This window comes from Dermochelys coriacea, chromosome 3 (genome assembly GCF_009764565.3).
Source record: "Dermochelys coriacea isolate rDerCor1 chromosome 3, rDerCor1.pri.v4, whole genome shotgun sequence".
Lineage (NCBI taxonomy): Eukaryota > Metazoa > Chordata > Testudines > Dermochelyidae > Dermochelys > Dermochelys coriacea.
The window spans coordinates 105106487-105119816 of record NC_050070.1 but is presented as its reverse complement, the minus strand read 5'-3'; the positions used below and the strand labels follow the sequence as shown (position 1 = coordinate 105119816).

At 44.4% G+C, this 13330-nt stretch overlaps 1 protein-coding gene across 3 annotated transcripts in view; it reads right to left on the bottom strand.

Annotated features, from left to right (window-relative positions):
* The window catches only part of PDE7B (phosphodiesterase 7B), a 301162-nt gene that overhangs the window by 43624 nt on the left and 244208 nt on the right, over nt 1-13330 (bottom strand). For 2 of the 3 annotated variants that reach the window (XM_038396477.2, XM_043511023.1), the window contains one exon: nt 5841-5924. The exons of the other annotated variant lie outside the window; for it this stretch is intronic. In XM_038396477.2, the coding sequence (XP_038252405.1) occupies nt 5841-5924 (84 nt within the window). The remainder of the gene's footprint in view (nt 1-5840; nt 5925-13330) is intronic. 3 annotated transcript variants of the gene reach the window in all.

The following is a 13330-nucleotide window of genomic DNA, read 5'->3' as shown; positions in this document are numbered from 1 at the left end:
AGTTAGATCATGGAGAAAGGATTATGATAATGTGTCTTTATGGATATTGAATATATTTCTAGTAAAGTCTGTTCTGCCTTAATCTCTCACTTAGTGCAAGTATTATTTTAGATGTAGAGCTGCTGCCTATTGGTTACACCTACATAAGAAAACATTTCATGGTGCCAAATCATTTCAATAGTATTAGTCCTGGCACTTTATGTAGTACTATCACAAGATTATTCTGTTTACACTGCTTGTTCCCCTTTAAGAGGAAGTTCTTTTAACCAATGTTCCCGCTGTACTTATAGTATATGTTAAATAAACAGGCCCCATTTAGTGAGCATGGGTGAGGCCAAAATAAAAGCTTATGTACATCCAGGCACAGACGTGTGCACAGTGAGTGAGACAGGCTCAGTGCACACTTCATTTGAAACATTAGTGGTCTAGTGTTGAGATTTCACCTTCTTTTGGATTTAAACATTAACAAATTATCATCAGTCACTTAGACTATAACAATGAAAACACAAAAATCTGATTTTGGTTCCCTCCATATTTTCAAGACTGCTACCTTTTCCCATTCACAGAGGTCAAACATAGATTTTTTTTCAGTCTAAAATAGATCTACACTACAAACAAAAAAAAAGTGTGTGCTTAACTCAGGTTAACTAACCTGCATTAGCTACCTCAGGTTAAAATAGCAGTGAAGACATGGCAATTCAGGCCCATACCAACTCAAGTTAGGGTCCATATGGAAACATGGCGATGAACTCAAGCTGCAAACCCGAGTTAAAAATTGAGTTGCCATGTCTTCACTGCTATTTTAAACCGAGACAGCTAATGTGGTTAGCTAATCTGAGTTAAGACCACACCTTTGCAGTGTAGACATACCCAATAACTAATTTCAGATTAAAGAGAAACAACAAAGAAAGAACAAGTCTAAAGTCGCCATGAGAGAGAACACACTGACTTGCTCTGTAACATTTAGCATCTGAAATGAAACAAAAATGACTGCTGCTATATAAACTAGCTGGGCAACTCCTCTGAATTTGAAGATGCAACATACAGAAAGACACCTCTTTTAAATTACATATAGTAGCCACATGTGCTAGAAAAGTCATGATGAGTTCCTTACTCCTTGAGCCATCACAACAATACTGCTCTTTGTGGTGAACCCCTCCATTGGTGCATGCTGGAACTTCCTGGATTGGAAGAATGAATCATCAGGATTTAGTTGAAGGACCCCGACCCCGGCAGAAAACCTACCTTCAACAGAAAAGTTCAAAAAGACCATTTGAAAAGGTTTTTTTTTGGGGGGGGGTGGGAGAGTTTCATGGGACTACTAAATAAATAAATAAAATTGAAAACAAAAATGAAATACTTCAGGCAGAGTCAAATGTGAACGTTTATTCACTTCTGTCACTGCATGAATGAAAGCTGGGACAATGGCATTTGCTCAGCAGCTGGTGTTCTTGTAAACTGGCTTATAACCAAGGACAGGTGAACTGGGTCTGATTAAACAAGTTTCAGCTGAGAATTTTGAGAAGTAAATTTGGGGCTCTGTGACGTTATTGACATAATCTGGGACCATATAGATCATCATTGCAACCAAGGTCCTGTAGTGGCACCAAATCTTATATAAAGGGGTCAAATGAGGTGTCTAAGACAAGGTTATGGTTTGCTGATTATGATTATGCTGTCTATATGTGTATATCATTTTGTAGTTGAAGTTATGAATACTGGCTCTATACTGTATTTCACATTTTTGCTATGCTTCTGGGTGACACCCCAGACAAGTTAGTGTCAGCTCTGCCTAGCCTGCTTGATGGCCCATTAAGGACCATCAGCTGTACAATTGACCCATTGAGAGAAGGCAGACATGCCTTGTGACTCAGCAAGGTATGCAGGGACATGCCTATGAACAGAACTCTGAGGTTTTTCCATGCCATGTAATGGACAGCTTGTCCTTGGGACAAAGAAAGAAAGACCACATGGCAAGAGAATATAAAAAGCTGCTGCAGCTCCTCCATCTGGTCTTCAATCCGGCTTCTTACCTCTGGAGGAATTTTGCTACACTGAAGCTCTGAAAAAAGGACTGAATGACCCATCCCAGCTGTGGATGTACTTCAGAGACTTGATCTGAACCTGCAGTTTATTCTATCACTGCTGCAAGCCTGAACCAAGAACTTTGCCATTACTGTATGTAATTGATTCCATTTAACCAATTCTAGCTCTCATCTATATTTCTTTCCTTTTATGAATAAACCTTTAGATTTTAGATTCTAAAGAACTGGCAACAGCGTGATTTTTGGGTAAGATCAGATTTGTATATTGACCTGGTTCTGGGGCTTGATCCTTTGGGATCGAGAGAACCTTTTTTCTTTTACTGGGGTACCGGTTTTCATAACCATTTATCCCCATAACAAGTAGCACTGGTGGAGATACTGGGAAACTGGAGTGTCTAAGGGAATTGCTTGTGTTACTTGTGGTTAGCCAGTGAGGTGAGACCAAAGTCTGCTCTGTTTGGCTTGTTTGGTTTGTCTTCGAAGTGGAAAAACCCCAGCCTTGGGCTGTAACTGCCCTGCTTTAAGCATTTTGTCCTGAAATGGCACTCTCAGTTGGGTCCCGCCAGAACCAGCACTGTTACAAACTCTTGAACATACTTTTCAAAAAAATGTAAGTACCTCTCCCTCCCAAGTGCCCTTTTGTCCCCCTATTTTTTGCTCTTCCTTGCCTTGTGAATACAGCTAAGTTTCTAACTCATTCCTACAGCTGGATTTCTAACTCTGTCTGTTCTTTCCCAATACTTTGCTACTCCCCATTAATTCCTCCTCTGGCCGCCGGGGGCGCTGCGCTGCGGGAGCCATGTGGGCTGCCGCCTGGCCCTGGGCACGAGCCCTGCTGCTGCTGCTGCTCCCCTGGCCCTGGGGCTTCCGATGCTGCCTGGTGGGTCCCCGGCTGCTCTGCTGGGCCTGGACTGCATCCTGCTGCTCAGGCTTCTCCCCGTGAACACCCACCACCCTGCCCACAGCCAGCCCCTGCCTCCAGCCACCCCCAGCACCCCCTGCCCTGCCTGCAGGCAGCCCCTGCCGCATCCCCAGCACCCCCTGCCCGCACCAGCCCGTCTCCAGCCACTCCTGCACCCCCTGCCTGCAGCCAGCCCCCATCTCCAGCCACCCCTGCTCTGCCTCCAGCCACCCCCAGCACCCCTTGCCCGCAGCCAGCCCGTCTCCAGCCACCCCCTGCCTTGCCTGCAGCCAGCCCCTGCCGCACGCACCCCCTGCCCTGTCTCCAGATAGCCCTGCACCCCCTGCCTGCAGCCAGCCCCTGCTGCACCCCCTGCCCTGTATCCAGCCAACCCCTGCCACACACAGCCCCTGCCCTGCCCGCAGCCAGCCCTGTCTCCAGCCAGCCCTGCACCCCCCCAGCCCTGCCTGCAGCCAGCCCCTACCTCCAGTCAGCCCCTGCCATACCCCCTGCCTGCAGCCAGCCCGTCTCCAGCCTCCCCCGCAGACAGCCTGTCTCCAGCCACCCCTGCATCCCCGCCCTGCCCGCAGCCAGCCCCTGCCGCACGCACCCGCTGCCCTGTTTTCAGCCTGCCCTACACCTCCTGCCTGCAGCCAGCCCCTGCCGCACTCCCTGCCCTGTATCCAGCCAACCCCTGCTGCATGCACCCCCTGCCCTGCCCGCAGTCTGCCCTTGTCTCCAGCCAGCCCCACACCTCCTTGCCTCCAGCCAACCCCGCACCCTCCTGTCTCCAGCCAGCTCCGCACCCCCTGCCCTGCCCGCAGCCAGCCCTGAACCCCCTGCCTCCAGATAGCCCTGCCCCATGCCCCGTCTGCAGCTGGTCCCACGTCCACTGGTGCCCTGCAGTTCCCAGGGCAGTAACCCTGCACACCTGCTTCAATGAAGGGGGCAGGGAGCAGCTGGGAGCCACACATGTGCACACTCTAGGGTGACCAGACAGCAAGTGTGAAAAATCAGGACAGGGGTTGGGAGGTAATAGGAGCCTATATAAGAAAAAGACCCCAAAATCGGGACTTTTCCACCAAATGCATCCGATGAAGTGAGCTGTAGCTCACGAAAGCTTATGCTCAAATAAATTTGTTAGTCTCTAAGGTGCCACAAGTACTCCTTTTCTTTTTGCGAATACAGACTAACACGGCTGCTACTCTAAAATCGGGACTGTCCCTATAAAATCGGGACATCTGGTCACTCTAGCACACCCCCAGGGAGTGGTGGGGACCCACACATGTGAAACAGAGCTCATCTCTAGTTCAGGCCCATCTTTTTAAAATAGAACTTTAGGCAGGGTTAATATACATCCGTATTTTTCCAGACAGGTCAGGCTTTTTGGTTCTTAAATCGCCATCCGGGAGGAATTTTTAAATTTTAAAAATTCCTCACAGGAAAATACGGACGTATGGTAATCCTGTTGGTACAAAAAATACATACTGGGGCACATCCCTTAAATCAGAACTTTTTATAGGGAACCGGTTGTTAAGATTTTGGCAGCTCATCACTGCCTATGTTTCCCTAGCTCAGAGTTACACCCAACATTCTGATGGACTGCTGACCTCAGCACTACCTCTAGTGTACAAGATTTGGCAGCAGTTGGTCTGAGCCAACAGTGGAGGCAGCAGAAAATAGATAATGATTCCAAAACTAAAATCTTTACCAGACTGTAGCAGCATTGCCAGCTTCCATAAGTGCCAGCACATCAGAGGTCTGAGTTTTCCCCTCTTCCTACTTTCCTTCTTCTCTTTCTGAACTTGTTCCAAGCCCACCTATTTTCAGCCTTCCCATTCCTCAGATCCTAGGTGTTCTGGGAAGCAGTTAAGCAAACATGGTTTAAAGTTTAGTTTTGATAAGTGCTTTTTAATGAAAAATGTAATCACCAGAGGATTAAAACTTAAATCACTAAGCCGCTGTTGGAGATTGAGTCTATTCTGATGAAGGCTGTTAACAAGTGTTGTTTCAAAAGGTAAAATTCTAATGACCTGTGCTATACATAAGATTTATGCCAAGCCCTGCTTGTGTCTGAATGTCAGAGTCATGTTGTATTCTGTTTGAATACAAAGACCAAAGAATTGTGAGTGAAATTTGTATCTTTAATCATCTTTGCACACTGGGTAACTGGGGTGAAATTACTGGGCATTTCCCAGGAACATCTCTAAAGGAGAGAAGACAGAAAAAGCCCTCTCATAGTTTGGATAAATGGAGAGAGGTCAGGTGAAAAAGAACAAGGTTTTTTTTTTTTTTTAGCTGTGTTCTTCATTATTCACAAAATGCTAGATTAATAAATTTAATAAAAATGAGGTTATAGGTATTTTTTTGACAGATGCTCACTATAGGCCTGATCTAAAATCGAAGTCAATGGGAAGACTCCATTGGGTTTTGCATTGGGCTCTGTCTGTTCGCAAAATTAATGTCACTGTAACCCACTGCTCAGTGTATGTTAGGCTCCCCCCTCTGTGCCCAAAACCATAGAGGATGAGAGGCTGTTAAAGCTCTCAGATGGTGAGTCTGGATCTTTAGGTGCTTTTAACTCTGGAAGTCCCCAATTCAATCCCTGGGGTTGGCCATGATGGCAGCTGTCACACCACTACTAAAGTGCGAATTTATCTGACCAACGGTAAGCAGTATGGACAGTGGTCATTAGTCAAAACATTTCATGCTCAAACTGGGTGGGAACAACAGTATTATGGCACATTCCCCATTGAGTGAATGAGGAAAGCAGGTCATTGAATGTGGTGCAATGATCCTTGGGTCATAGACTTTTAATAACTATTTTGGTTTTTAAATTTCCTTTACAAATCCATTCCCAGTGGGAATTTAGTTGAGGGAGGGGTTGCACTTACTGTTGAGAAGACGGAAGTCTATGAACGGATAGGAACCACGGCGCTCAGAGAGAACCCCTGTCTGACCTCTCACCCGTGCATCTCCTGCAAAACACAACCCCTCACAGATGTTAGAAGGAGTGTCCACCCTTTCGTCTTGTGTAATATTAACCAACCAAATTGATAGCATCACAATCCTCTGTAAGGAAAGCCACGCTTCAAATACCATTTCACATGGCTTCCACGTAGATCTAGGTAGTGCAGTACAGCTCAATCCTCTGATATGATTGGAATATAGCGGAAAAGATGTAGCCATCCTATTGAACAGCTGCTTATCCAGTGAATAGACTCACATCACTTCTGGAGCATTGCAGAAATCTAGTTTCTTATCGCAGCTATACCAATAGGCTTATAATTGTTATTTCACTGCTGACAGGGTGCTCAGTGTTGTACATGACTCACAGGACAGAGTGTGCTGCCTTAAAGACTTTATAGTCTAAAGTACTCAGACACAGGGAGACAGATGCTGCCACCTTTACCAGGATTACCAGCCCCCTATGTTCAAAAATCATTCATCAGTCCCCCAAATATAATGAAACTGGTTTAAAAATCATGATACTAAAAAAATTATTCTTTTCCTTTCCCCTTGTGTTTTTGAGCCTTTAGGGTGCACTGAGGTGATGTTTTCAAGCTTTCCTCTGCAACAATGAAAGTTTGAAATGTTCATTAAAAAAAGTAAGCTGTCATTCTCAAAAAAATAGAATGACTCCAGCAGCTGAGGCTTTAAGAAAAAAAACTAAATACCACCAGGTTTGGAATAAGATAGTGAGACTATGCAACACTGCTTTATTCACATTGACAAGTCACTTATTATTTCCTCAAGCTGCACCACTGAAATTAATGAGACTACTTGAAAAGTAAAGTACCATTAAGGTTAGGTAGGAGTGGCCAAATCTGTCCCGGAATTGGCAGTTGTGTTGAGGACATAGCTGAATTCCGAGCAGTCTCCCTCTGAGTTTTTAGTTTTCTATGAAGACTACTGAGGGCTATCAGGTAACTCTAAAAAGAATTGGCCTACCTGCTCCTAATGTAACTGTACTAACATATAACATCTTTTAAAATCTCTTTGGTTGTGAAAACACTTCTAGTCTTTTTGATGCCTGTTAATTAAGTATAAGTGCATTCAGTGGAAGTGCTGAGGAATGGCGAGAAGTCTATCAATAAGCCAGGTGTAGGTAGCAGACATACATCCCAGCAAAAAATGTTTAATTCCCTGGGGATAAGCATTGTTTATTGCAAACTGCCAGGTTGGGGTGGTTGTGGTTTGTTTTTAACTCTTTGTCAGACCTATCATCAATTCACTGCACCTCTACATCTAACAGCACCTGCTGAGCTAGTGATCAAATTGTGTGTAGTGATGTGTCTACCTGCTGGAGATTTTGAGCATGCAGCAGTTGGAGGTGAATGGATTGGTCTGTGTGTGTACAAATTTCATATTGCTGTCTATGCCCCTACAGTTCTCTAATCAGGAGTGCTAGCAGACTTGAGTTTCACATGGAGGAAGAGCAGTGATGCTGCAAAATGCATTTGCTAGCTCTGTTTTGTAAGCTTCCAGCTATTTGCCTTCAAGCTTAAAATAAAGCTAAGCAATTGTTCTTCAATTAATACAATTAGTTGTGCTTCATTTCAATCACCTTTTTGTAGCGAAAGCAAGGATTCTGTGAAAACAGGACAGGAAATTTTGACAGCTTAGAGTCAGATCACTGTTCCATCTTCATTGTGTTTCAAAGGGAAACAAACAAGGTGAGGGGAAATAAAGAGAGTTGTTTCTCTTTTATTTTTTCAGGCTGAAGACATAAGATAGCACACTGGAAAATTCACTGTTACAAACAGAAAAAGCTGCATCTTTGTCAGATACAAAGTCTGGCGGCAGCACTGGGCTCTCCAGGGGAAACATTTCCTGAATGAATCTTCTGCCCACTTGGCATCTTACTTTGTCTCTTTTTAATAAAGAAACAAAAAAAACCCCAACCTGTTCTAGGTAACAGGAGCGTGTGGCTTATTACACAACTGTCAGTAAGGGTGGAGATGCTGGCAGCGCAGACAACTTACAGCTGCTGCTGGAACATCAGTTGCATGACAAGAACCAAAATCTGGCTGCAATCATGGTGTCAAGTCTTTTCAAAGTGGGGAAAAGGGACAAGAGAAGAATTAAGCAGTTACTGAGCTGCTGCTGCGAATGCAGTAACTAAGCAGAAGAAACATTCCTTTTCCAAAAGCTGCTCTTTGAAATGCTGCGGGACTGAATTTCCCCACGTAGGCAACTCATGTTAGCAAGGTCAGAGAACAGATTGTAGCTATGACACAATGACAAGGCTGCTGGGATGTGCCACTGCGTTATTTAGTCTATTTAATACACGGCTCCATGTGATACTTCACGGATGACAACAATTCACAGGATGCTAAAAGTGTGCACCCGATGCAACATTTCTACAATGGTCACCTGAGGACTTCCAGTCTTTAACATACTATTTTACTAAAACTTCAGGTTTTGTACTGCAGCCCATCACTATAGCATCTTGGCTGCTTCCCCCTCCCCGCTCCACACACTGTTCTCCGCCCTCCAATGAGCACCTCCTGCCAGCTGCCAAACAGCTGTGGCTGATGGGTGCTAAGCACCCCCTATTTTTTTTCTGGGGGGTGCTTGAGCCCAGGAGCACCCATGGAGTTGGCACCTATGGTTTGTATTGATGTATTTATTGTTTCTTGCATACTGGGTTTTATACTCCTTGCTTGCAGTGGTAGTATTATTCATTTTCCCAAAGGACAGCATCCCCTGTATCTCACCCCACGGAGGCGTCACCTTGGCACCACAAGAAGGAACCAGGATCCAACCCCTGCAAAAAGAGGGGAGAAACCACTCCAAGTACCAGAGAGGATGCCTGAATCACACCTTGGGGGAAGGGCTACAATTGCTATCCCCACTTTATAGCAGGGGAGTGGAGGCAACAGAAATAGTCACTTGCAGAATACTGCACAGCAAATCAGTGTCAGAGTGAGAAAACTAGATCCCATTTCAGTGGGCCATCCACTGGACCATGCTGTCTCCAAGAGGATAGTAAAAAAAAAAAGAATGTCTGTGTCCAGGGACATTAGCAGTAACAATAATCAATTTTTAGTCTTTGTCTTTTTAACAAAAAACAGTCAGTTTTTGGCTTTTTGGACTTTCAAAGAAAAAACCTGAAGCTTCCTGGGGAAAATCCAGTGTTAAAGAAAAAAACACTTTTCACAAACAAAGTTTGAATAAAAATGTTCAACTAGCTCTGCTTCTCAGCACAAACTCAGTTCTCTGAGCCTCAATTAACCAAAACATAGTCACATCTCCATATGCTGATGCTTTATCCTGAAAGTCCCACAGCTGTCCCAAACCTTATTAATGGGCTAGAAATAGTTCACCAGGTTATGCAGCTACTTGAGGCTGCAGTGTATCACAGTACTGGCAACTATTTTCTTTTGTAAGGAATATTTTACTGCTGTTGTCCCTGATGATGGTCACTATATGCACACACAGAGAACATACATTATGGATGTTCATACAATATATGTTTCTATTATTCTCACACAACTCATAGTCAAAAAGTCAACATTTATCACACAGTGCTATTTAAGCAACTGTTTTGCTCTAAATGTCAAGCTGGAAATCTAAGGTAGTCTAGATACCGTTGTATGGTAAATGGTGAGCACTTTCTCTGAGAGAATACAAATTCATGTGTGCATGGCTATAAAATACAAAAGCATGGAGAGAGGAAAGGAGTGAATGACAACAGGGGTAACTGAGCTGGAAGGCTTGTTTAAGCCCCCTTTTCATATGGAGAAATGGAGGGTTCTGACTTAGGCGACTGTCGGCAAGAGCCATCAACCTGTTTCAGCCAATAGTTTTTGTGGGTAAAATGAAAGAGCTATAAACCTCAATCACTGGCATCACAGAAGCCTAACAGAAAAATAATGAACAAAAGCAGCAGAAGAGCCTTGGGAAAATAGTTCCAAGGACAACACAGGGGCTTGTATAAAAATATTATACCAACGTGAGCAAACAGCAGACAATAAATCATCCCTGAGAATCTTTGTCTAAAGGAAGTAGCAGATGCGACTGCACCAAATAACCTGCTTCAGTTATGGCACAACCAGGGCTTGAAAAATTTACCAGGGACTTGCTAGCTGGAGAGCTAAGTAGGCCCCTTAGATAGAGATGAATATGAAAGATTGGGAGGTAAGGGAGAGGAAGAGGAGCAACAATGAGGTCCAGAGGCAATGCTCTAGTAAGAACTTGAGTGCTCTCCCTTCCTCAGCTTCCTTAGCCACTAAGAAGAGGGATAGTGTTGGGAGTTGTACTAGGTTACTTCCCCTACACCTGGCTTAGAATCTCCACCTTGTATATCATCCTCTCACTGGGAAATTTGAAACTTCACCTTTTGCCAGCTGCTGCAAAGAGCTTGTCTGTCTCTTCCCCCGACCTGCAGAAACACTTGCATATCATAGGCGGGGAGAAGATGTGTGTGTGTCTCTGTTACTCTATCCGTACTTCTGCCTCTCTTTTGGGTGGTCCTTGGTATTTTATAATTCCAGTTATGGCACCTCTGCTGCGGCTCAGCGCCTGCCCAAGCAGCAGCATTCTGAAATTGACATGATCTTGCATGTTTCACTGCTGTTTACAGAGTTCTGAACAGCAAATGTGACAGGCCTGAGCATTATCATTCTGCTGCCACTCAGCAAAGCTATGAACAGTAAAAGAGGCTCTAGAACTCTGCAGACTTAACGCACCTTTGCAGTGGTTTACATTCTGTTCACGTTCTGAAGGTGTTTATTGCAACAACAAGGACTAGGAACTTCCTACCGGGGTGGGGGGGGATAGGCGGAGGGATGGGAGTAGTAGGCAATCAGATGTATTCTGTGGATTTTATGCCTGCCTCAAAGTACCCACCCTGACCACTGTTGGGCAGGATGCTAAACTAGGTGACCTGGCTCAGTATGGTAATTCTTGTGTTCCTAAAAATGTAGAAGTTATTTAGCCTTAGAAGATAGGCATTCTGCCACCAGCGTCACTGCTGTTCTAATCCACTGGAGCCTGACGGGAGGATACAAAATTTAGAAACTTTCTCACACATGAATTTAAATCTAGCAAAAATGTTCAGGTCTAAAAAAGTCTAAATGTCAAAAGATGTAATAATAGTAATAATAACAGTTACACTGTGCTCGTAGCAAGGTGTAGTGGGTTGTGTTACCATGGTAACTTTGCAGATGTCTTCCTGCTATAGCAAAAAAATTCTAAATTGCACCATTAAGAGAAGCCCATTATTAATTAGTTAAATGCTGCTTCTTGACATCTATTCACTTATCTTTATAAAGCCCACTGATGAAACAAATAATGTGCATAGTTAGAAATGCATAGCACTTGCATAGCACTGTACATTTTTCAAAGTGACGCACAAACAGTTCACAAACCATTCAGTTTAGGTGGTTAAATATAATTGTCCTTGTGATGATTTGGCAGACCTGTCTATGTACAATTTTTTAATTCTGTTTGATATTATGAACTCTCTATGTTTATAGCCTTTTGGTGGTCTTTCCTGTATTATTGCATGATACTCATGTTAAGGAGTGGGGGACTGGTGCCTAAGTGTCTGTCTCTGAATGGGGTCATCATTAAGGATCATCAGCAACTGAATATGCCTTACCCCACAGTGGTTCTCAAACTGTGTGCTGCGACCCCCAAAGTGGGTCACGACCCCATTTTAATTAGGTCGCCAGGGCCCGTGTTAGACCCGCTGGGGCCCGGGGCTGAAGCCGAAGCCTGCACCCCACCGCCTGGGACTGAAGCTGAAGTCCAAGGGCTTGAGCCTGGGGCTGCAGGCATCTGCTTCCCCTCCCCTCGACCAGAGCTGTGAGACTCGGGCTCCAGCCCCCTTCTGCCTGGGGTAATGTAGTAATTTTTGGTGCAATGAAGTTTGAGAACCACAGAACAATGGAGTGGCTGCAACGTAGGTAAAGTCAGTTCTCTGCAGAGGTGCAGACAATGGTAAAAACAGAGGAGGAGGCACAAAGAACCAGATTGTTTGTGGTGGCTTTTAAAAAACACAGAGACAAGGAGGGTGTGTGTGTGTAAAAAAAGAAAAAAGGAAGTTTGGGGCAGGAGTGAGAGGAGACTCCATGAGCTGGAGAAGTGAGGTCCTGGAGAGGGGACCTGGAATCCTGACAGGACACTGACCAAACCCCAAAAGAATACTCAACAGTGGTGGTGAAACTAAGACAGGGAATTACATACAGACATTTCATATTTTGCATGGAGCTCTATATCTCTTGCACTGTCTAAAGAGTAATGGGTTTAGCAATCCCTCTGCAAGGTCTGTGTCTTACATGTTTCAACTATCATGCGTCCCTGAAAGGTTAAACTGTAAACCAAAGTACTCATAATGTTGGAGCTCTAGGGAGGATGTGCTTAAATTACTTAGGAGCTTTGTGGGGTTTAGGGCAGCTGGGCTGCAGGGTCCCATTCCCTAGAAATTGTACCAGATGACAGTCTATGTTCAGGAAGTATGCTTGAATCCAAAGAAAGAGATAGTGTCTGGAACCCACTCAGACCCAGGGGAGCTTAAAAGCACACTGATCCAGCATGTGGGTCCAAATACAGCAGCCCGATGAACACCCAACAAGGGAGAGCTATACCAGCCTGTGGAACCCCCATTTTGCATATGGGGAAGTATGTGATTTGTCCAAGACCACATCGTGTATCAGTGGCAGAACCATGGAGTAGAATTTAGGAGTTCTGGATTCTGACCTTATTCTCAGTGCATTTGGCTTCACGGCTTCTCTTACAAGCACCTAAAATATTCATAGATTCCAAGGTCATATGGGATCACTGTGATCATCTAGTCCAGGGATTTCATACTTCTTTTTGCTGGGACCTTTTTTGAAAATATTTCAGGCTGTGACGACCCCCCTCAAAAAGCGATGACCCCCCATACGATGCCACCCTTACTTCTTTGCTGCTGCTGGCATCGGTGCGGCCTTCAGAGCTGGCACCCAGCCAGCAGCTGCCACTCTCATGATCCTCCCCTTTACAATAGTCTTGTTACCCCCTTTTGGGTTGGGATCCCCAGTTTGAGAAATGCTGAATTCTAGTCTGACCTCTTGTATGACACAGAGAACAGAACTTCCCCAAAATGATTCCTAGTGCATATCTTTTAGAGAAACATCCAATCTTGATTTAAAAATTATCAGTGATGGAGAATCTACCATGACCCTTGGTAAATTGTTCCAGTGGTTAAAACATCACCCATATTTATATTAGGACTCAAAATTATCAGAACTATAACTTCTTATCTTAACTGACAATTGTCATTCATTCTACTAATGGGTCAACCTGTACACCTTCAGTTCAGTTGAGAATCTGAACATCTGAACCTTTATGTAAACCACCTAAAACTCTTGGGCCTGATTCTACTCTCACATGG